The 25,132-nt window shown below is 40.0% G+C and overlaps 1 protein-coding gene across 2 annotated transcripts in view; it reads left to right on the top strand.

Moving 5' to 3' along the window:
* The window catches only part of PPP4R4 (protein phosphatase 4 regulatory subunit 4), a 109,455-nt gene extending 85,923 nt beyond the window's left edge, over positions 1-23,532 (top strand). For both annotated transcript variants that reach the window (XM_045015336.1, XM_045015337.1), the window contains 11 exons: positions 863-968; positions 1,824-1,971; positions 4,785-4,929; positions 8,003-8,044; positions 8,150-8,224; positions 11,680-11,755; positions 12,172-12,252; positions 12,609-12,702; positions 14,355-14,422; positions 16,753-16,903; positions 22,343-23,532. In XM_045015336.1, the coding sequence (XP_044871271.1) occupies positions 863-968; positions 1,824-1,971; positions 4,785-4,929; positions 8,003-8,044; positions 8,150-8,224; positions 11,680-11,755; positions 12,172-12,252; positions 12,609-12,702; positions 14,355-14,422; positions 16,753-16,903; positions 22,343-22,367 (1,011 nt within the window). In that variant the 3' untranslated portion in view covers positions 22,368-23,532. The remainder of the gene's footprint in view (positions 1-862; positions 969-1,823; positions 1,972-4,784; positions 4,930-8,002; positions 8,045-8,149; positions 8,225-11,679; positions 11,756-12,171; positions 12,253-12,608; positions 12,703-14,354; positions 14,423-16,752; positions 16,904-22,342) is intronic.
* The last annotated feature ends 1,600 nt before the right edge of the window (positions 23,533-25,132 follow it).

The following is a 25,132-nucleotide window of genomic DNA, read 5'->3' as shown; positions in this document are numbered from 1 at the left end:
TGTGGGGGGGGGTGGGGGACGCCTCGGGTGAGTGGCTGAAGGTGTCCCATTTTTTCTTTGGGAAATATGGTCACCCTGCAGCTCCTAGCTGCCCTGGGCAGAGGGCCCCCCATCCTGAAGCTTCCAGCTGCCGCAAGTGGAGGGGATCTCCACAGCTCCCAGCTACCATGGTGGCAGGGGAAACCATGGAGCTGCAGCAGCAAAAGTCACAGACGGGTCACAGCTTCCATGAATTTTTGTTTATTGCCTGTGACCTGTCCACGGCTTTTACTAAAAATAACCATGACAAAATCTTTGCCTTAATCATGGGCCAAAATTATAGGGCTGTAAATACTACACACATCAGGAGCCATGCAGACCCACAAAAACTGAAATCAAAATGCAATATACAGTAAGTTATAGTCTACATGCGCCTAGAGCACAATACTGGTTCAATGTTAAACATTCAGACCTTTTTAAACATCTGAGTTTGTTCCTAAATTTTATGGAGCCAAATTTTTTCAACCAGCTGTGCCTATAAGTTCTTGTTTGGCTCTTATTAGTCTGAAACGTGACAATTGTTTGAATTAAAGAAGAGGTTTAATTAAATATTAATGGAGTCTATTTGTAAAAATACTTGATCTAAGTAGATATTAAAAAGCATTTCAACTTGAAGTGTAATATCTGTTAACCTCAGAGTGAAAAAATAATGTAGAATATATTGCAAGGGGAAAAAAGGAAAATAAAACCACATGCAAAAATATCACACTTTCAGAAGGAACCTGATGAGTTGTTGTCCTTTTTTCTGTTGTAGTTGACAGTGTGTCCAGAAGTACCTATACATGCCTTTAGATGTTTAACTGTATTTCCTGTTTCTTTTAAGAATGTTCTCCCTGTCCAAAAAGCAGCTGCTCGAACTCTCTGTGTTTATTTACGCTACAATCGCAAACAAGAACAGAGGCATGAAGTCATTCAGAAATTGATTGAACGTAAGCAGTAATTTTTTCTTAATTACTTTATGAGAAGCAAATTAATTCTGGTAAATGAAAAGGAGATGGTGCTTAGGGTTGTACTCTGTAACCATATTAGCAATGAAGAAACAATATTCAGAAGACATATGGGACCACCAGTTTGGCCCACAGTATCATCAGATAACACGTGTGAATATGTACCACAGCTATGCAAAGTACTCAGCAGGAAGAGTCTATGCAGGAAATTTATGATATGCTGAAAGATCCTGTAAAGCACACTGCTGAAATTCAATATTTTTAGTTGAAAGTGCTGTGTTATACAAAGCACAGTTTTTCTTAGAAAATAGAACAGTAGAGGCTGCATTTTAAAAAGTGCTGAATGATACGTTTTCTGAAAAATGAATAATTTATAGAGGATTTAAATAATTTAAAAGCAGCTGACAAGTTTGACCTACTGATCTGTACCGTAGTTCCTTAAAAATTGCATAGAAGGATGAAAAACCCTCATTAATGATCCTTACTGTTTACACAACTCTAACTTCGTGCTCCTGATATGTGGCGTGAAATGCATGAGTTTCTGTTCCAGGTACCAGCTGTGTCACTTGGCAGTTCTGATGTTTCAGTGGACTAATCAAACACAGAGGATGAAATCCTGGCCCCCATTGAAATCAGTGGCAAAACTGCACTGTCTTCAGTGGGCTCAGGATTTCAACCAGAGAGTGAATTTGAGATAGGCTGACATGCTGGGGTTTGTGAGTTTATTGACCCCATCACAGCCCTTAAAATCACTTTCAATCTGAGGCTAATCTTTGAGACATGATGTATTTCAATCTGAAAACTTTACAGATAACCTTTTTGGGGTTTATTTTCCAGAGCTGGGCCAAGGAAAAAGTTACTGGAACAGACTTCGTTTTTTAGACACCTGTGAATTCATTATGGAACTGTTTTCCAAATCATTCTTCTGTAAATACTTCTTTCTACCTGTGCTTGAGCTTACCCATGATCCAGTAGCAAATGTGAGGTATTGTACCAATTGTTTGAAATCTTATATGAAAAAAAACAACCCTATTCGTTTCATGGTGTATATTAATATAATATTAAATGGCTTCTTTAAATAAGTTGAGTAACAGGGCTAAGATTTTCTGATAGTTTAAAAGAAAAAGAGGATTATAAAACATCCAGAAGAACATGGTATGATAGGACACAAAAGCATGGTTTTCATAAAGTTAAATCTTGCCTACTAATCTACTACAGCATGTTAACATAATAGTGGTTAGAGGAGGACCATAAGATATATTTATTTGTACTTTTACAAAGAACTTTATAGGTCTATTAAAGAAATTAGATGCCTGATTCAAGACCCCTTAAAATGAATGGGAGTCTCTCCCATTGAATTAATTGAACTTTGGATCAGCCCTCAGTTGGCACAATATGAAGGCTAAAGTACTGATTCAAATTAGAAAATGTATAGGACAGAAAAAAATAGGAATAAATTATCAATTTTCAACATAAAAGATTCACTGTTGGGTGGCTGCAGGTTCTGTGCATGGATCTTTATTGCTTAATAAATTTGTTAATGATCTGGAAGCGAACTGAACAGTGCAGTAGTGAAATTTTGTCAGTCACAAAGTTATTTAAGTTAATCAAGACGAGAGGACTATGATGAACCACAGAAGGACTTAACAAAGTTAAGTGTCAGCAGAATGGCAAATAAAAATTATTGATGACAAATACAACTTTTAAAAAAAAAAAGACACATTCTATAATACATTGGAATATAAAAATAAAACCTAAATATTAAACATGAAATAATTTCTCTTTGAATGTTGAGAATATTATTTTTTTACATTATGTATAAAGTTCTACACATGTACCTAGGGTTGTGTAAAAATTATATTATTCTGATACTATATTGTATATTTGAGAAACGGTGATCATGTAAAAACACTAACTCATTTGAAAAAATACTAACTCCAAATGTATGTGCAAAAGAGGGCACAGTTAAGGTTGCACAAACAGACTTATCTTTGTCATGTCCAAACTTTAGAGTATTTCACTTTGCAACCTTAATATTCTTTTAATATAGTTTTTGTATGAGAATGGTGTAGTGAAGATAGTGGATCTTCTGTTTACTCTTACCACTAATACAAGAACAAATGGATATTCAGTGGAATTAAAATGCAAGAGATTTACCACTGATAAAAAGGAAATGCATTTTACAGAATGCATCAGTAGCCATTGTCACAAGTTATCAGCATGGCCAAAAGCTTAGCAGGATTCGTAAAAATGAATATGGATTTTGAGAGCATCCATAGTTGTATCAGTATGCTAAAAATAAACAGTGATTTAAAACCTCATATATCCTGGCATAAATCAGCTACTAACTGCTGCGGTTAAGTAAAAACTTCCTCTGTGGACATCTTAATCCATAATTTTCTTCTTGGGGTTTATTTTAACTTTCTCTCAAACATCTGGCACTGGCCATTCCCAGAGCCAGACTACTAGACTAGATCGCCCATTGACCAGATCTGATACGGCATTTTTTATATTTCTACTCTAATATTTCAGTACATACACAGTGTTTCAGATTCCACATTTTGTAATAATATAGTATACTATTTTTGTACTGATGGCATTATAGAAAATGCTTTCAGGGTTGTAAATTATGTTAGTTTTCTATATCTGAAGATCTGTTTGAAAATAAGGACATTTTGCTTCCTGTATTTATATTTATTTCTTTAATTAAACTGAATTTGTATTACAAAATCAGAGAATCATTGAAGAAAACTGAAAAATATTAAATTTGCTGTTTTGAGAAAATGGCCTCGAAAATTTAGTTTCATAGCTGACAAGGTACAGCTTTGTGTATATGGTTCCATTACAATAAAACTCTTCCTTTAAAGAGTCTCTGCAGGCATTTTCTACTGTGTAAAATTGAGCTTAATTATTTTAGAAATATATTAACAGTTTCATGCAGCATAGTAAGCCATTATGGAGAACAGTACTGGAAAGCCTATTAAATACTTTATAGAATTTTGAATGTTCAGTGATATTGTATCAGGCAATCACAACTTTATCATTTCAGTGTGAGCATCTGCAAAACTGCTAGGAGTCAGAAGTGCAGCCACATTTCATTTTCCCATCCAGAATTACCCTGAATTCTTTAGAGGTTCTCCTCCCCTTCAGCCTTACCTCCACTCTGTAGGCCCTTTCATGTGATCATCAATCTTCAGGTTAGGGAGAGTTTGTTCAGACTAAATCATCTAGCAGTGTCACAATACAGAGTACTTCCTCTCCTGCAGTAGCCTGGAAGACCAGAGACCAAGAGTAACATTTCAAAAAGTGTCTAAAGTCCCATTTTCAAAAGGGACTTAGGCACTTAGGAGCCTAAATCTCATGGACTTTCAATGAGACTCAGGCTCCTACATGCCAAAGAACCAGACACTTAAGGGAGTTCAGTACCTGCATGCTTTTGAGAATCCCACCAGGCACCTATCTAGACCTTTAGGTGCCTAAATACTTTTTAAAATCTGTCCCTAAGTCACTTTTTTGAAAATAGGAGTCCGGCTCTGAAGTCACTTAGGTGCCTTTGAAAATTTTACCCTGGGACTGGAAATAAATTACATTTTAAGTGTTGCTTTTCACGTTCTTCAGCTTTGCTTTTCATTCTTACCTAGTCAAAGGACTTTAGAAAAATCAAGTTTAGAGTTAGGCTGGAAAATAAAAGCAGATATGAAGTGGAGTCAAATTGGCTACTGCTTTTATTAAACAATGGAACCAAGTATTTGCTCACTATCTTCATTAGAAGTTAAATATGAATTCCTTTTCTTACAGAATGAAGCTTTGCTATTTGTTGCCAAAAGTGAAATCTACCCTGAAGGTCCCCATGGATAAACATTTACTTCAGCAGTTAGAGTTGTGTATAAGAAAACTTCTGTGTCAGGAAAAAGATAAAGATGTCTTGACTATAGTAAAACGAGTAAGTATTTTTCTAATCAAGGAACATTTTATGTTGCAGCTGTCACTGCAAATTAAGACAATTGATGTCCTGGCTTCAGTCTTTGCTCTTGAGGTTGGGATAGGAGGTCAAGGACTCTGTTATCCTTTTTGTCAGTTTGAACAATTGGAATCAAAGAAAATGTCAGATTGAAAGATTTTATATTCTGCTGAATTTAAGACAAAGAGATATTTTCTTGTTTTCTTAAAATACAGTTAACTGCTTGACACTGTGAGTCAGGCTTTCTTGTTTAGAGATTGTCTCAGCCTGCTCCAAGGGTAGCAGTATGAATACAGGTATGGGAAGAAACGTTCACATTGGTAAAAATGAGCAAGAATCCTTGAGATATAAATGTTTTGCTATTGTTTCTATTCTTTAGTGACAAGATGCATTTTCTTAGTGCTAGATTGTACTTATTCCCAACACAGCCACTCAGGAAGGAGATAGGAAGTAAAAATGCCCTCTTCTCCCAGTGCAGCCAGTTTAGGACTACCTGGATTGCAGTATTTATGGATGCGTGCCAGCTGTTTCCCTCTAAGAGTGTGTGGGCGGGGTATAGATTAAATATAGCTTTGCTTTCTCATATAGGTCATCCAGCAGAATGAGTATGCTACATCCCATAAAAGGCTGGGGGTCATCACAAATTACTTTACCTCTCCCCCACTCCTAGTTTAACAGGGGAGCCCCAAGAGGTATTGACAGTGTCTGCATTACTCTTGTGCTCTTTAGCACAGCACAGCTAACTTTAGATCATACATAAATGGCACAATTTAGCCCTTCCTTTGTGAATCAGAGTGGGATTTGGTGAAAAAACAGACCTCTAGGAGTATTTTCTGATTGCAGCATTAACGTCTCAGCATACGAGTTGTTATATAAGATCATGGAGGATGGGTCCATCAACTGTGGGTCCATCAACTTGGCTATTAGCCAAGATGGTTAGGCACACAAATCCATGCTCTGGGTTTCCCTAAACATGTAACTTCCAGAAGCTGGGACTGAACAACAGGGGATGGATCACTCAATAGTTGCCTCGTTCTGTTCATTCCCTCTGAAGTGTCTGTCACCGGCCACTGTCAGAAAACAGGATACAGGATATAGACCATTGATCTGACGCAGTATGGTCATTATTATGTTCTCAACAATACAATAAGGTTTCTTCAGTTTTAAAAAAATTCTTACAAATGGAACCCCTATTAAGGTATGTTAGCAACAAGAAGAAGGTCAGGGAAAATGTGGGACCCTTACTGAATGGGGGAGGCAACCTAGTGACAGATGATGTGGAAAAAGCTGAAGTACTCAATGCTTTTTTTGCCTCGTCCTTCACAGACAAGGTCAGCTCCCAGACTTCTGCTCTGGGCAGCTCAGTATGGGGAGGAGGTCAGCAGCCCTCAGTGGTGAAAGAACAGGTTAAGGACTAATTAGAAAAGCTGGACATACACAAGTCCATGGGTCCGGATCTAATGCATCTGAGGGTGCTGAGGGAGTTGGCTGATGTGATTGCAGAGCCATTGGAAATTATACTTGAAAACTCATGACAATTGTGGGAGGTCCTGGATGTTTGGAAAAAGGAAAATATAGTGCCCATCTTTAAAAAAGGGAAAAAGGAGAATCCAGGGAACTACAGTCTCACCTCAGTCCCTGGAAAAATCATGGAGCAGGTTCTCAAGGAATCCATTTTGAAGCACTTGGAGGAGAGGATGGTGATCAGGAACAGTCAGCATGGATTCACCAAGGGCAAGTCATGCCTAACCAACCTGATTGCCTTCTTTGATGAGATAACTGGCTCTGTGGATATGGGGAAAGCAGTGGACGTGATATACTTTGACTTTAGCAAAGCTTTTGATACAGTCTCCCACAGTATTCTTGCCAGCAAGTTTAAGAAGTAGGGATTGGATGAATTGACTATAAGGTGGATAGACAGCTGGCTAAATCGTTGGGTAGCGATCAACGGCTCGATATCTAGCTGGCAGCAAGTATCAAGCGGAGTGCCCCAGGGGTCAGTCCTGGGGCTGGTTTTGTTCAACACCTTTTATTAATGATCTGGATGATGGGATAATTGCACCCTCAGCAAGTTCACAGATGACACTAAACTGTGGGGAGAGGTAGATATGCTGGACAGTAGGGATAAGTCCAGAGTGACCTAGACCAATTGTAGGATTGGGCCAAAAGAAATCTGATGAGGTTCAACAAGGACAAGTGCAGGGTCCTGCACTTAGGATGGAAGAATCTCATGTACTGCTACAGGCTGGGGACCGACTGGCTAAGTGGCAGTTCTGGGGATTACAGTGGACAAGAAGCAGGATATGAGTCAATAGTGTGCCCTTGTTGCCAAGAAGGCTAACGACATATTGGGCTGCATTAGTAGGAGCATTGCCAGCAGATCAAGGGAAGTGATTATTCCCCTCTATTCGGCACTGGTGAGGCCACATCTGGAGTATTGCTTTCAGTTTTGGTCTCCCACTACAGAAAGGAGTTTACCAATTGGAGAGAGTCCAGCAGAGGGCAATGAAAATGATTAGGGGGCTGGGGCACATGACTTGTGAGGAGAGACTGTGGGAAGTGGACTTATTTAATCTGCAGAAGAGAAGAGTGAGGGGGGATTTGATAGCAGCCTTCAACTACCTGAAGGGGGGTTCCAGAGAGGATGGAACTAGGCTGTTCTCAGTGGTGCAGATGACAGAACAAGAGTAATGGTTTCAAGTTGCAGTGTGGGAGGTCTAGGTTGGATATTAGGAAAAAATATTTCACTAGGAGGGTGGTGAAGCACTGGAATGGGTTACCTAGGGAGGTGGTGGTATTTCCGGTTTTTAAGGGCAGGCATGACAAAGCCCTGGCTGTGATGATTGAGTTGGTGTTGGTCCTGCTTTGATCAGGGGGTTGGACTAGATGAGGTCTCTTCCAACCCTAATCTTCTATGATTCTATGAAGGTATTGAATGTCAGTATTTTAAGCTTTCCTGCCATGACACATTTCCCTTTTAGCTAAAACTTAGCATGTTCTTGGAGTTATTGGACAGCTTAGGGTAAAAATATTATTTTAACTTCTTTTTTTATAGACGGTGTTAGAACTGGACAGAATGGAAATCTCTGTGGATGCTGTAAGTTCCTTCCAACTTTTACACTTGCGAGTGAGAGTTTAAAATGTATGGCATGATATATGATTATTTCTATGACTGTTTTGTTTTATTTTAAACTTTAATCAGTTTCAGAAAAGGTTTTATGAAAATGATTTGTTGGATCAAGAGAAAGAAAGAGAAGAACAGCTCCTGTTGGAAATGGTATGTTTTTTAATATAATATGCCAGCCATAGTTTCCTAGCTTAAAGCTAAATATTAATGTATGCTGTTGGGAAGGTGATTCCAGGGTATGGGTGTGGTGAAGTGTGTATTATGGAGGTAATCTGGGGTCTACGTAATTTCCTTTTCCATTGTAAAGTAGGGTTAAATCCCTAAAAACAACATAAACCTCCCTCTAATTATTACCTATATTATACAATGTCAGTTAGGAGACTGAATTTTTGAGAAATTTCACACTTGAAAGCCCTGTAGCTTAAAAAATTTTAAGCACTTTAACAACACTCCTTGATGAAATTTTCCAAGAGATCCTCATGTTTTGGCAGACTTTTGTAATGTAATGATCTAAATGCTTCAAAATTCGCACTCAGCTTCAGTATGCAAAAAAGCTAATGTCATAACTTTTCTTGTGTGCCAAGAAAGCCAAAGGAGGCTGTGTATCTGCTGTAGGCTTTCTTAATAAGAAAGAAGGGGTTGGAGCCAGTGACAGCTGCAGCCCAGCAGTGGGGAGGCTCAGTGTGGGTTGCATGGAGCACAAGGGGCTGGTAGGCACTCAGGAGTCGCTCAGTGTTGGAAAAGAAGGCAGATAAATGCTATTGCTTCCCTGCTGCTCTGGCTTATGAATCTGCTGTGGTTCACTGGAGCTGTAAGCCTGGCAGAACTCTGCAGCTGGCACTCCCCTGGGTAGTCTACCATATCCCTGGATGCTCACACTCCAGCCAGTCAGCTCTCTGTATGCCTGCACTGCAATGAGGGTATGTCTATACAGCAAATAAAAACCCACAGCTGGCCCGTGGGGCTCAGGCTGCAGGGCTGTGTCACTTCAGTGTAGATGTTTGGACTCAAGTTGCAGCACAGGCTCTTGGATCCTCCCACCTCACAGAGTCATAGTCCCCTGGCTCCAGCCCGAGCACGGAAGCCTACACTGCAGTTTCAACAACCCTTTAACCTGAGCCTCGCAAGCCTGAGTTAGCTGGCTTGGGTAAGCTGTGGGTTTTTAATTGCAATGTAGGCAGGTGCCAGTTGCTCCCTGACCTGTCTGGCATGTAAGAGCTGAGGGCCTGATAGGTTTTGGAGGAGGATTGCCTGCTTTAGCACACCACCTCTTGTTCACAGTGGCAGGACTCCTCTCAAACGAGCCATCACAGGTTCAACACTGACCTGGAAATACTACCTTGTCCTTCCAACACTGCTGCAGAGCCCTCATACCTGACCCTCTTTGTTCTCTGCAGACACCACTGAGCCTCTTGTGCTGGGCACTGGCATGCCCAGCTCAGGCTCCACTCACCAACACCTTAGGCAGCCTCTCTGGCCTGCTCAACTTCCTCTGCTGATCTCAAGCTCCAGCCAGATCTAGGTAGCAAGGCTGTCTTGTGAGCTCAGTCAAGGGGTGAGATTGGATCAGTGCCTGGGCAGGAATGCCTAAGGGGCTTATCCAACTAATTTCCGAGCTGACTTCCCACCCCTGCTTTGCAGTTCTATACTCAGTTCAGTTCTGCTGCCCACCTCTACCCAGATTTCTCACATTTGTAACAGGGAAGTAGGAGCTGGCTTGGGCTTGGGTGTTTGTGGACTGGGACTAATTCAGATTCCCCGAGCTCCCTTGTCATGTTTCCCCTTTATATCATGCTCACGTTAGCGTGGCCTTGGCCTGGTGGGGCTAAGCTGCATGCTCCTGACTGCACCTACAGAGCCCCAAACCCTCAACTGCCACAACCCCACACTTGTATGTCCTCACCCTGATGCACCTCTCCCCACTGAGACTCCCACGCCTCCTGGTTGTCCCCTGCCAGAGTCCAGCAGTGTCTTACCTGAAACACACCTTGGCAGTCCCATATTACTACCCCAGGCATATCCTGGCACCTCCGACTGGCCCCAAGCCCGAGCCTCACACTCCCCTCAAAGGTATTTCATGTATCCAAATTGCTCAAGCTTAACTCCAGCCTCAGAACACTTTAGTTAGAAGTAACACATTCGACAATAGTTTAGTAAAAATATGAGATGGTGGTGAAATGTCTCAGTCACACTGAGGCTGGAGTTAAGTTGTGTGTTCTAGCATGGTTTTGAGGAACTTGATGTGTTCGGTGTGCGGTTGCATGCGGAATCTGAGTACATCTGGTCAGTATGAACTAATCTGGTTGTTAATGGTGCATAAATTGGTGAGTTCCTTGATTTCAATTATTTAGTTAATTGGAACTACACTTGAACAATCTTGACCATGATTTAATGAAGTTTTTTTGTGTGGACAGGAACTAGAACTCTAAATCAAAGAAAAAAATAGACCTTTCTAGGTTCAGTTGATGTGTGTATTATGAGATGTAGTACAGTAAAGCAAAGCTAATGTTACATAGCTTGGAGGGGGAAGGATCATGCTTACTCTGTTTGGAAAGCACCAAGCACACTGAAGAAGTTAATAGAAATAATTTGACTGAAATGATATTTCATGCATATATCTATAATTTTGTGTACTATCTGTTATAAAACTAGCTAATAGTACAGATGTGAAAATGGGTTTACTAAAATATGAGAAATTATTATATTTGGTTCAAATACCTTGCTTTTAATAGAGGTTTATTAACTCCAGTAAATACTGTAGATGCTAATTTTAGAGAAAGCATAAAGCTTGAAAAAATACATTCGTTATATCAGTTTGGATTTAAATATTGTCCATCTATGTTGATATTGTATCTTTATGCTGTTCATTAGCCAGACCTTTAAATTTCATATGTAGTCTAGAATCATAGTAGCCACATTGCACAATAGATATAGCATTCCATTTTAAACGCCCAATTTCTGTGTTACAGCTTCTCCTCTTTCTGCCTAACATTTCTCTTGTTTGATCTCAGCCTATAAGCATCTTTTTTAAATAGTTTAATAAAAATCAAGACACATTTGAGTTGTAAGAATCTGAATAAATGGTAATTTTCATCTGTTAAGAAATTTTTCAGAGCCCTTCCTCTGCTTGGTTAATTCAAAAGCAGGTATGCTTTAAAGCTTCACACTTAGCTTGTTCAAAGTCGTGTATGAGGAATTATATTGTTTTGTTTGGTTTGATTTGGTTTCAAGAAATGTGTTTTTAAAAGAAAACAATACCTTGTAAAAAAATAACATAATAAGCATCAATTAATTAGCATTTTTCATGGAGGGGAACATTAAGACCAAATTTCCTAAGTCAACTTTACATTGTGTTACCCTACTCTTTTGTTATGATCTCTACTATAGTAAAAGCACACTAGATCATTCAGAGTTTTTGCTGGGTTCCAGCCGACATTCATTAGTGAACACACGACAGTGTTATTGATAGAGGGGGACTATGTTCAAATAATCGAGAGAAGAAATTAATTTGTAGGTTGGTGGGTTGGGAGCATGCTCATTTACAGGAGGCCTTCAACCTGTGTGGAGTGTAAATTCTCATTCTTATGAAATTGTTTCCATAATAGGAACAATTAGAAAAAGAGAAGCAGCAGAATGAGGGAAGGTCTACCAATATCAGTGATAAAATATTTGAAAAGAAGCGTAAGTTTTTTGTTTTTTGTGGGTTCTTGTTTTTATTTTAGGGGGGTGATTCTTGGTAAATGAAGTTAATATAGTATTGTTTTAGGAAACATGATGGTGGGTGTTTAACTTAGTAAAGAACTCTTGTTGTTTTGTGATTTTTTTTTCTTTAAAAAGGGTAATTTAGAAAAAAATGGTTTTGGTGTGTTACATTGCTTTCATTAATAAAATACATGTCCAATACAATGTTTTCTGCTAAGAAGGTAGTAGTATAATTGTCTGTCTGTCTCTTATTTCTAGGGTACCACTATCATACTATTATAGTATTATTACTGTTTTCCCCACTATCATACCAGAGATGTATATAATATTTTATATCTTTATGTAAAGTAAGGCTATTTATCAGAGTGCAGTATTTACAATAAACTTTGTTTTAGGTAGAGACAGTAAAACATCATCAACTTTGTCAAAAAGTATATCTCTTTCTGTTTCTGGAAGCTCTTCAAGTGCATCAACAAGTAAGAAACAACTCTTTAAAATTTTTATAGGATACTTGTATCTCTCCTGTGTAAGTTTGAAAACAAACAAAGATACCATTGACTCCCCTGGGGCCAGGCTTTCACCTGTTGTGCACATAAGAAAGCATTGCAGTTAGAGAACATGTGGTCTTTTTACACTTAAATATTTTCTTGATTGTTGTTTGGTAGTTTATGAGGGGTGATATAAATGAGATTTATTGCTGTATTATCCTCCAGCTCCTTTAATTAGCTTAGACTAAGAAAAAAGTAAGGTAAATAGACATTCTTACTACTGATAAAAGACAAACTGCAATAATTTCTGCACTATAAATGCATTTGCTGCTTATTTGTTTCAGGCAAAGAAGGGAAGAAATCTAAGTTGGTTCGAAGCCATTCTTTCAGTACGCAAGCACTGCATCCAAAATATGGCAACATAGACAAGTGTTCTAAGTATGTTTTCTTCAAATAGATTCCACTCCTAAGGTCAAATTCTGGCTACCCTTTATAGAAATATATATATATTCTCCAAAACATGGAGAATATACACCCCAAAATGTACTCCTGAATTCTAAGGTGTAACACCCCAAGCCGTCTTTATAGTTGTGCAAGCAGGACATAACCTGTCCCATCTCAGAACTCTGAATAACCTATGGGGTATATTATCCATTATCACCTAATACTGGTTTGTACCTATTGCATACCTGCTTTTGGCCACTTTTCCTATGTTGTGCTCTCATTTGCAAACACTTCAGGATATATTTTCCATCTGGCTATTTCCATCCAGGACAATGGCACAATGAATACTCTTTTTGCAGCAATTGCTATCCACTTTATGCAGACACCCTTACTCCTTTTATTGTGCCATACCCCTACATGGACAACATGCCAGACTTCTGTGCAGATGTAGTAAATGCTTAAGGCACTAGGTCAGCAGTATTCTTTAGTGCATGCCTAACTTTAAGCACGAGTCAGTAGGACTGCTCATGTGCTTAATGTTAGGTGCATGCCTAACAGTGGTGCAAGTACAGTAGTACAGTCCGGTACACCGTACCAGTAAGATATTTATAGCTGGTGTGGCATACTGGAAACACACGGGAGTAGCCCGCCCCAGCCCTTCTATGTAGCTGCGTCTCCTGAGTCCTCCTGCCTGGGATCTGTATAGCAGCCCCACCGGAGGACAGGGCTGGCCACGCCAGAGAAGCTGCTGGTGTAGGGTCGCTGCTGCGGTTCCCGGGAGAGCACTGAGCTGCAGGGCTATCCCGGGAACTGCAGCGGTGAAAGGAGTAGAGCATGGGGCCACTGCGCGGCCCTGCACTGGCAGCTCCTCTGGCACATCTGTACCATCCCCAGCCCCACCCGCACCTCCCAGCCCTGTCCTCTGGCAGAGCTGCTGCACAGACCCCAGGCAGGAGGACTCCAGAGACATAGCTGCGTGGAAGGGCTGGGGGCGGGGTCCAGGGTGGTACAGCAGCTGTGCTGGAGGAGCTGTCAGCATGGGGCCACCAGGAAGCCCCATGTTCTTCTGCTCCTTTCACTGCTGCAGTTTCGGAGAGCCCTGATCTCCCAGGAACCACAACGGTGAAAGGAACAGAATGTGGGGCTGCTGGGCAGCCCCATGCTGGCAGCTCCTTCAGCACAGCTGTGCCACCCGCAGCCCGGCCCCCAGCCCTTCCATGCAGCTGCATCTCCTGAGTCCTCCTGCCTGGGATCTGTACAGAAGAAGTCTCCAGTGCAGCAGGAGGAGGACAGAGCCCCCATCCCCAGGCAAACCTGGGATGAATGTGGATCATGGGAAGGGGACTGAGAGAGCACAGGGGCCTGGGCCTGAGGAGGTCACATGCCCCCCCCTTTGTGTCCCTCCCATAAGTGCAGCATACTGTCAAGAAATGATTTCTACTTGCACCACTTGTTAAATAATGGTCTAAATCAGTGGTTTCTTATAATTGGGAAGGGTGTGAATTTTTTGTATTTGGGTGAAAAAATATAATTTTAATACAAATCTGGACTTATAAATGGCAAACATTTGAAGACCCAGAAACACTGCTTGTGACTTACTTAGTTTAATGTGCAATAGGTAATTTATCACCTAATTATTTTTCTAGTAAAAGTTCTGCAACAGGATATACTTCTATACCAGGAGTGGGAAAGGGTTCTATGCTACCATTTAGTGGTAAGTGTTGTTGTTGTTATATGTATCAAAGTAGCTCCTAGAGGCCCTGGAGAAGATCAGGGCTCCATTGTACTAGATACTGTACCAACACCTACTAAAAGACAGACTCTGTGCTTTAAAACAATAGGATTATAATTGACAAAAGGAAAGGAGCAAGAGAGGAACACTAATAGCAACACCTGGTTACGTAAACTAGCCATCTGATAACTATCAAGTTGCAAATGAAAAAAAAATAAAATTCGATAATCCCTACTGGCCACTATCATTATCAGTTTGGTGTTCTGTTGTAGTCCCAAATGAGACTTGGGAAGAATTTGAACTAATATCGCATAGGATCTTTACAAATTAATTCTGGAAGGGTGTTCCAGGCATAAAGGGCAGCACAAGATAAAGCGCAAAGTGACTGGTTAGAAAAGTAGACAAGCCAGTGATGGAGAGCTCCATAGTTGGTAGACTAGGGAAAGCAAGAAATGATGGTTAACAAGGTTAATCCCAGGAAAGATTAGTTTTCTATTATTTGAAATCTCTCTTTTTTATTTTAGATTGCATATTTTAATTTGTTTATTTTCCAGATATGGAATGATCTTTAAAGATCATTACTACATTAAGCCTAAATTTCTCTCTGGCTATGAACAAGTGGACAAGCATTAATTGGAGTCATATTGTGGTCAAACCAAAGATTTTTTAAAATAGTAGTTACAGATATTTCCAATGGCAAATGTTTATACAGTACAAAATCTATACAAATAAAAAATGGTTCACCTAAACATAGTTAACATTAGACTGTTTAAAAATGTCGATGGCACATAACATTTGAGACATCTATATACTAAACCTGCTTCACTTTACTCTCTGAATATAGGTTTGCAGAACTCTTGTAGAAGGAATTCCAGAATTGCCAATCCCAAGCATTCAAAAATCATGAGTCAGACCATTAAAAAACAAATGTAGAGTTCTTTTTATTTGTCTCTGGTGCTGGAAACTTTAGGTTAATGTTGTCAGGCTTTTCTCTGCAGCCACATCGGCTCTAAACTTCATTTTTTTAATTCAAATATGAGATTCTCAAGTAATGACACGATTCCAGCTGTTGGGTGCTTTTTAAAAAATCCAAATGGTGACACTTGAGATAAAATCCTCAGAGTTGGCAGCACTGGAATTCTGTCTAGGTAGAATTGCCTGTTGCAAATGTTCTGTCAGATATAGCTAGGCCTGCTCCAATACCCCTTCCTAGTCAAACAGGCAGAAAGCTGACTGATTTCCCTCTGATAGTCATTTTAATTGGACAATTTAAAAATACCAAATAAAGCTGGTTCATATTGACCCAACTGCTCTTCCTTGATTTGATCACCTTGTTCCTCAGAAAGCACCTGTGTTGCCCAGGTTTCAGAGTAGCAGTTGCCCATTTTCACTGAGGACCTTTGAAATTTAATTAGAAGTAATAAGTTCTGACATTTCCTCCCTGCCTCTAGAGGTGCTGGACTCATTTATTAACCATTTTCAAATATGCTGGTCTGCGGTGTTCCCAGGTTCTGATTCCACTTGAGGATTTTTTGCATGCAAAGGGAATGAGAGAATGTGTTGCTTTTTCGAGGTTGGACTAAACAAAAACAGTGATCTTGCACTGCTACTCTATATCCTGAACATGGTCTAAACAAGAGGATTTCATTCTCCAAAACCATTAATGTTGTACTTCTTGAATTTTTAATTTTTTTTATATGTTTGTTGATTAGTAATTTGCAAGCATTTAGAGGTGGAATCCTATGGATTAACCAGCAGAAAAGACAGCCTAGCACTCAATAGATAGAGAAATATGTTCATATTTATGCACTGACCAATTCTTAATATACTTTTTTTTTTCATTTTTAGTTGCTTTTCTGTGTTACACATTTTTCCAAAAAAATTTTTTTTTAAGTAGTAGACACTTAAACATGAATTTGGACATCCCTGACTGGTGTTTTTAAAAGTAGAAATTAGACCTCTAGATGGCATAAATTGTGCTTGCAATTATTTGCATTCACAAATTTTGTATGTAGAAAGGGAGACCCAGTTTTAAAAAGCTGCCTATAAGACATATATAATATCTGAGACATTTCATATATTAAAATTGATTCATTTTCTGTAGACCTTCTCAAAAAGTCTATAAATTATCAGCTATTTTTCAGTACTTCACCACACAATTATTTTTTTAGTAAAAATCTTTAAATTAGCCAAGTTTTTTTGTAGACAGGACAATTTTATGTTGTTCACCTGTTCAACCTACTGATAGATGTATTGTCACTGTGTTTCATTCAATTTAATTCCCTGTATAATTGTCTACTGCTTTCTTTCAGATGCTTCATTCCGGACTCGTTCCACCAATATTAGTGGGAATGCTGTCTTTTCTTCCACTGCCTCTGTAGCAACTTCCTCCCATAATACAGCTAACTCAGTTGACCAAAAGAACAATGGGACTAAAGACAGTCATTCACGAAAGATGAGCTTGTAAGTGATTGATTTTAGTTATAAGCACCTTAAGGGAGCTATTTACAAATGGAACTCAGCCTGTAAAATTGAAGGGTTTATTTTTGTGTGTGTCCATATCTGTTGCATGCAATTTTCCATTCCCAGATTTGGGGTTCTCAAAAACATTTTTAGGACTATATTTTTCCCCTTTGAACAAGTCTTTTCATACTGTTCCTTAAATGTGTCTTTCCAATGTGTCTATCTGTTTTTGAGAGTTATGTGTTGACAGGGGCGGCTCTAGCATTTCCGCTGCCCCAAGCAGGGCGGCACGCCGCGGGAGGCGCTCTAGCGGTCGCCGTCCCGCGGCTGCGGTGGACCTCCCGCAGACGTGCCTGTGGATGCTCCACCGGAGCTGTGGGACTAGCGGTCCCTCCGCAGGCACGTCTGCGGGAGGTCTACCGGAGCCGCGGTCCCAGTGGACCTTCCGCAGGCATGCCTGCAGGAGGTCCGCCGGAGCCGCCTGCCGCCCTCCCGCTGGGACGCCGCCCCAAGCGCGCACTTGGCGTGCTGGGGTCTGGAGCCGGCCCTGTGTGTTGATCAGTATTCCCTTGCATATGATTGGTTTTCAACCAATCACATACTCTGATACTTTGGCTATGTGTAAATATGTGTTGCTAGTTCAGAGGCAGGGCCGGCTCCAGGCACCAGCTTATCAAGCAGGTGCTTGGGGCGGCCACTCCGGAGTGGGGCGGCACTTTCAAGGATTCGGCGGCAATTCGGCGGAGGGTCCCTCACTTCTGCTCGGAGCGAAGGACCTCCCGCTGAATTGCCGCAGATCGCGATCGCGGCTTTTTTTTTTTTTTTTTTTTTGGCTGCTTGGGGTGGCAAAACCCCTAGAGCCGGCCCTGTTCAGAGGTCTTCATTCTAGTTTACAAATACAAAATTACTTATCTAGTCATTTTGTTACCTGAAATTATAATGATCTTCTTAATTGGAAGTGGTATTATATGATTCATACCTTTTGTGTATGCATACAAAAAACCCCTTCATTGCGAAGCAGTTTTTGGATTGCTATATTTGACATATTTCTACAAATTCACAGAAATGAAAGAAAAGAAAGGCCAGCTAATAGTATATACCCTCTACTCTTCCATCCACAAGAACACACACTATCATTACCACAATTAGCATGCACCAAAAACTGTCATTTATTCTGCCTCCTCTTCCAGCACAACCAATTGCTACACCAAACGTCTACAATTACTAGCTGTTAAGTTAAGCTTCTTAAATATGCTCTGTGTGTGTAGCAACCCACCCTATCAGCTTCACAGTGAAGTGTTTTGTTTATTATAGGTGGAGCTAGCAGAAACACCTATTATTAAGGTTTTCTGACACTTTGCATTATAAAACTCTGATTTCAGTTTCTTACAACTTTGCTAGACTAACTGTTTGGCTTGAAATTTTCCATGCTAGCTGTGTGCCTCAGGCTGATTTTAATTTCAGCCAAAATAGTTCAGCTGTTTCAGAGAAAGAGATTAGAGGAAGATATATTGTTTTGTCCATGTTAAAAAATTCTGGCCACCTTTTACTTTGACACTGTAATGCTCCTATGCATTGGAGCAGGGGCTTGACGTTGGACAAGGGGCATGGTCTTTGTGTCAGAGATGTGCCTTTTTCCTTGCCTGTGAAAATCTGCTCAAATTTGGCCAAGTTACAAGTCTTTGAAAAATTACAGTTTGCACAAGCAACTAAATGTCCCAGTGATTCCATCCACATTTGGCATTCTCTAGCCCAAGACTGAGCAGAACTTTTCCTTGAAGTTTCAGTTCTGGGGTGCTATGGGCCATGATAGGTCTGGGTGTGGTCACCTGAACTAAGAGCAAGTCTGCTGATGGGTATCAGCATGATGCCACATGATGAAATTTCTGTTTTTTCAGGTGTTTTTTTTTTTAAACCTAGAAAATTACAGAAACAAAACTATGTTCAAAACATTATTCAGGTTGCAGGTGAAGGACTGAAACGATTAGGAAGTGACAGAATCAAGGTTGCCTGTCCCTGGGAGTAAGTCAGGTTTGTGCAGTGAAGGAGGCTGTTTATAGGACCCTAAGCTCATTTGTTGCACAAGCTGGAAGGTTTTATAAATAAGGCAGGGGACTGCAGGAAGAGAAGGGAGTGGGTCTCACAGTTAAGGCAGTTGAATGCTGCCCTGGAAAACTGTATTCTATCCCTGCCTCAGCCACAGAGTTCCTGTGTGATGCTAGGCATGTCTCTTCAACCACACTTTTCACAGATAGACACTAATTACGTGTTCCTCATTTTCTGGGTGCCTGACTTGAGACTATTGGTATGTCTACACTGTAATTAATAACCCATGGCTTGCCTGTGCCAGCTGACTTAGGCTCGTGGGGCTCTAGCTGCAGGGCTGTTTAATTGCAGTGTAGACATCTGGGCTCAGGCTGATGCCTGGGCTCTAGGACCCTGCAAGATGGAAAGGTCCTAGAGCTCAGGCCTGAGCCATAATGTTTATGCTGCAATTAAACAGCCCCTCCCACAAGCCCGAGTCAGCTAGCACAGGCCAGCTGTGGGTGTCTTATTGCAGTGTAGACATACCCTTTGGGGTCTGATTTGAAGAAGTGCTGTCAGGGGCGGCTCTAGGTTTTTGGCCGCCCCAAGCAGTCATGCCTGGGAAGCGCCCCCGAGCCGCGGGAGCAGCGGACCTCCCGCGGGCATGACTGCGGAGGGTCCGCTGGTCCCGCGTGGCTCGGCTGGACCTCCCGCAGCTGCGGACGGCTCGCGGGTCCGGCGGCTCTGCTTGAGCTGCTGCAGGCATGCCTGCGGGAGGTCCACTGGAGCCGCCGGCTGAGCGCCCCCTCCGCAGTCATGCCTGCGGCAGGTCCGCTGCTCCCGGGGCTCCGGTGGACCTCCCGCAGGCATGACTGCGGCAGGTCCGCCGGCCCAGCCTGCTGCCCCCCCCCGGCCGCAAAGGACGCCCCCTAGATTTTGCCGCCCTAGGCACCAGCTTGTTTTGCTGGTGCCTAGAGCCGCCCCTGAGTGCTGTGTACTCACTGCTGCATCTGAAATCAATGCTTTGACCATAGAAAGTGCTATGTAATGGTAAGTGCCCTGAAAAAATCAGGTCCTAGATGTCTCAACTTGGGCATCCAAAATTAGTGGATACTTTTTACCTTAATCTCTCTGCGCCCCGTCTGTAAAATGAGGAAAACAATACTCTCTCCTCTCAGAGAGGTTGTGAAGATAAATTAATGTTTGAGAAGCATTCAGATATTATAATGAAGAGTGCCATAGCAAATCTCATGAGGAAATTAATAGTTCAGTCTTCAGAGCAGGGTTTGAATAGTGTGCAGTAATGAAGGCATGAGGTCACACATTGAACAAGTATAAAATAAAATATTGAATAGCTTCTCCTTAAGTGAGCACCATCCATCCTGTGCACTGAATGAGGCAGGGGAACTATGGAAATAATAGTATATGATCAAGTAATCAGACTTTCTCTCAATACATATACACAAGGGTATCCAACTTTTGAGGCAACTCTCTGAGGCAAATGAATAGAAGTTCACTGGTAGCATGACCAAAAATGTGAGTGAATCATTTTTATGATTTGTAAATGGAGCCACAATCGTCAAGGGGCTTTCTAATATCCACATGAGGTACCTGGGTGCAGAAATTTGCATTGGTATTTTTACATTAGCAAATGTATGTTTACAAACTTCTGGTGGAGCTCAGGTCCCTCTTGGGCCCACATCAGAAATGAACGTAGAGAAAAATGATCCATCTCATTCTTGGAATAATTTACACATCTTAAATTAATCTAATTTAAATCCTTATCCAGTTCTCACAGTAGTTAGTAGAAAGACACTCATTAACTTTAGTGTGATTTGATTGGGCCCTTAGGTAGTTTTCAGGCAGTAGAAATTACATGAGTTGATTATTGTGCTGAAGATGCCTCCTCTTGTATCTATGATGTCTTAATCACAGAAGATATAAGGCTCTGAATTTAAGTACCGGTATATTTTGGAGTGTGGAAGAATCCCAAAGTACATCAATTAAATGCTTCAGCCCACAAGAGACCTCTCTTAAGTCAATTTTCAGAGAAAAGCATGTGTAGATCTGATTGTTACTAGCGAATAGACAATATTAGATTATGAGTCATCCTAGAATAGATATTGACATGAATCATAAATGTTAGGAATGGTATAAGAATCCAATCGTATACTATTATGATTAGTTTTATTGTTTTCATATGTGTATTCCCTCATTTTTGAGGATTTTATAAATTTTCTTTTAGCATAAGCATTTTCCTTACTTTAATATAACATGGTAACGGCTTCAAATACAGGAAAGAAAGTAAATATCTGTCTGGGCTCTATAGATGATTCAATAAAAATGTTGGCCTGACAGAAAGACAATTTAAGAAATCTGTTTTACTGTAGTACATGTGCATACAGATAATGAGAATTTTGCACTCACTTCAGTGGTCTAGAATCAGGCTCCTAAAGAGCAGGGTGAAATCCTTGCCCATTGAAGTCAATAACAAAGCTCTCATTAATGTCAAGGGGGCCTGGACTTCACCAAAATCTCAGTAACCAGTTTTCAGTCCATAGATATTGGTGTATGAACCCATAATAATATTGGTTTGCATACATAACTTGATATAGTATCTATCACCCTTTCAGAGGAATAACACTGTTTAATGGGTTGAGCACAAGGCTGGGAGTCAGAAGCTCCTGATTTCTGCCCCCTTTCTGCCACTGACTTTCTGTATGGCCTGGAGCAGGTTACATAACTTTCTAATCAATGTTATCCTAGTCCCATTTAATGGCAGTATTAAAATCAATGGCAATCAGAGTTGGTTTGGGCCCTGTTTCCCCTCTTATAAAATGGGGTAAATGAATACCTTGGTGTCTATATTAGAATGTCCTAAATATATCTTTGATAGAGAGAAATGCATTTTGATATGATGGGGTACCAAGAATCAGTGTTTGCACAGAGCTCTGAAATTAAGTGCTGCTCTTCCAAAGATCTCTGTGCTTTACATGTATTGATGAATTGAGCCTCACAACACTTTTATGAAGTTGGCAAGTAGTATTTTACAGATGGGTAAACAAAGGAAATGATAAGTTGTGACTTGCCTGATTCACATGTTGAAATCAGTGGCAGAACCAGAAATAAAACCCAGGAGACCTTTAACCACTAGCTATATCATTCCCTAGGTGTGTTACAAATTTTACCAACCTAACTTAAGCCTTCTGGAGCAGACTTGCTTAAAAAGTACTCCCCCACTATGAAATATATCCTAAATTATAAGTGAATTGACTTTTTTTTGTAAGGTGTGTTTCCAAGTAGCTCCTGCTTATCAGATATGCTTCATATAATGGCACTTTAATATGAAGATATTACTGAATGCTTGAATATATCAACAATAATTTTTACATATGTTTCTTCTTTTGTATAAAGAAAAAACAGAAAATCAAACTCTTAGATCATCTGACAGAAAAGGAAGCACACCAAAGACTGCTGGAGGCAAAGTGATTTTTGATAACAAAGGTTGGAGCTACAGCTGGGGAATCTGATGACTGGACAGGAGAGACTTAGTGCATCTTGCAATGTTAAAACCTATCTTTTAAGCAAATTCCTAAGTTGTAAAATAACTCCATATAAATAATGTAATGGTTGCAGAATTCCAATGTTGTAGTGAAGTGTTAATGAAATGTAACTTTAGCTATGTGCTTTAACTGCTGCAGCTAAAGAGATAGGGTTTTTGTTCTTCAATTATGCCTTTGTAGTTCAGATTCTTGGATTTAGGATGCAAGTGTCCTACTTAAATGTATTTATTTAGGGTTTTAGCCGTTCCTAACATCCATTTGTTATGAAAGAAAAAAATAGCTGAAATTGTTCTGTATATGGGATTAACCGAGAAATTAATTTCACCTTTTAAGGACTCTTCAAACTCAATTTAAACTAAAATCCAGAAGTACCACTAAGAAGCCGTCTTGAAGCATAAACTGAAATAAGATTGTGCTGTGAATTGGGATGTGGTATCACTACAAGTACTAACTCAAGTTTATACAAATCCTTTACAAGTTTTCCAGAAATGTTAAGAGCAAATACCTCCAAACAATGTCAGAATTATTTCTTTTGTTTCATAGGACAATTTTGTTGTATAAATACATTGTTTCATTTTTAGTATTTCAGATTGTATTTTCTCTTTACCTAATAATTTTAAAATGATGAATCTAGTTTTTAATTAACTGTTATTCCAAGCTATCATGCTTTAGCTTTGTCAACATTTGTTTGTATTAATGTTTCTATCAAAATTTGCCTGTGAAAAACATGCAGTTCTATTTAAAAAGTTCTATTTATGCCAATACTTGAGAGATATTGTATGAAGCTATTGTCAGCTTCTCTATTTCAAAATGCAATCAGCATAACTATATTGATATCAGAAAATATCTGTTTTTTAAATCTATTGGTGTATGATAAAGATGATCTAATTTGTGAATGCATGTGTGTGTGGTTAGTTTTTACCATGTGAAATAATGAATGATTAATTTACTCAAAATAAAACTTAGGATAATGCAGTACTTGCATGTTTCTGGGAAAAAGAATTATTTTTTGCAATGTTTATTTTATAATTGAAGAGAAATAAAAGCATTTAACGATAGAAGTTATTTATTTTAAATGACACTGAAGTCAGTTTTATTGCTCTACTGTGAAGATGTACATTAGCAGCTTGCAATGTGTTGTCATGTAATGTTTAGATTTATTAGCTCCTCATAGTATATTTGAATTTTGGTGAGCCTAGTCATTTTTTTTTAATTACTTGCATTGTTTGGACTCTGTGGACATAAAGTATGGTGAGGAGTCAGCTGGAGTCCTGTGTCCAGTTGTGGGCACCAAACTTTAGGAAAGATGTGGACAAACTGGAGAGAGTCCAGAGGAGAGCAACAAAAACAATAAAAGGTTTAGAAAACCTGACCTGTGAGGAAAGGTTAAAAAAGTGGACATATTTAGTCTTGAGAAAAGAAGACTGAGGGGTCACTGGATGTGAACTCAAATATGTTAAGGGCTGTTATAAAGAGAACTGTGATAATTGTTCTCCATGTCCATTGAAGTAGGACAGGAAATAATGGCTTTAATCTGCAGCAAGGGAGATTTGGTTAGAGATTAGGAAAACTTTCTAACTATAAGGGTAGTTAGGCACCGGAATCAGTTTCCAAGTGAGGTTGTGGAATCCCCATCACTGGAGGTTTTAAGAACATGTTGGACAAACACATGTTAGGGATGGTCCAGATTTACTTGATTCTGCCCCAGTGTAGAGAGCTGGACTTGATGACTTGTTGAGGTCCGATCCAGCCCTACATTTCTTTGCTCTATGATTGGTTCAAGTCTGCAGTATTTGTTCTGATGCCTGAGTTAGGCTCTTGTAAATTACATATTCTTTTTGAAAAGTCTGTTCTGAGTTTTCCACTCTGATCAACATTTAATAGTGGTAACAACAACACAAACATCACGAAGCAATATCAGGAGATGGTTGAGCCATGATTATTATGTGGCTTTCCATGACTGATGGCTATGTTCTTCCCTCTCTCCTTTCATCAATGATGCTGCTCTTTGGCAGGAAGATAGTGTTTTCCCTCTATGTCTCTCCCCTTCACCATCCCCTCTTCCTGGCCTTGTGTATTGACCTGTCTGTGTCTGCTTGCCTGTCTGTGGATGAATCTGTCTGTTTACATCTGTGTAGGTACTTTTATGGCTCCCATCATCAGCTGAGTAATCTTGGAAATGCCTCAGTTGTACTTCGGGCAGCTTTCTGGAAGACCACATGAAGAAGAAAAAGAAGAGTTCCACTTGGATCTGTTAACTTCATGAGAGCCATATGAAGCAATCCAAAGAGCCATATGTGGCTCTACACACACACAGGTAGGGTGTAATTATATAACTAAAGCATACTAGTTGAAGGCGAGATACTGCTGTCCTTTCTTCCTTGACTAGTCCCATTGAAATCACTGGGCTTCTTGTTTTGCATTGAGCCCTCAGAAATACACATTTTTAAATGTTTTTTCCTTTCACTATTTCAGTGCCTCTAGTCTGTGAATGGAGTTATTTTCCCTTACTGAAGCTTGCTGTCTCTTACTACAGGCAGCAATCTACCTTGTTTAGTAGTTATGTAGAAGACTTTTAGATTAATCAATTTATAATGTGCACGTTACCATAGTATCTAGGTGATACAATATGGCAATGTAC

The sequence above is a fragment of the Mauremys mutica genome, chromosome 4 (assembly GCF_020497125.1).
Source record: "Mauremys mutica isolate MM-2020 ecotype Southern chromosome 4, ASM2049712v1, whole genome shotgun sequence".
Taxonomy (NCBI): Eukaryota; Metazoa; Chordata; order Testudines; family Geoemydidae; genus Mauremys; species Mauremys mutica.
Note: the sequence above shows the minus strand (reverse complement) of the source record. Positions and strands in the feature narration are given on the sequence as shown.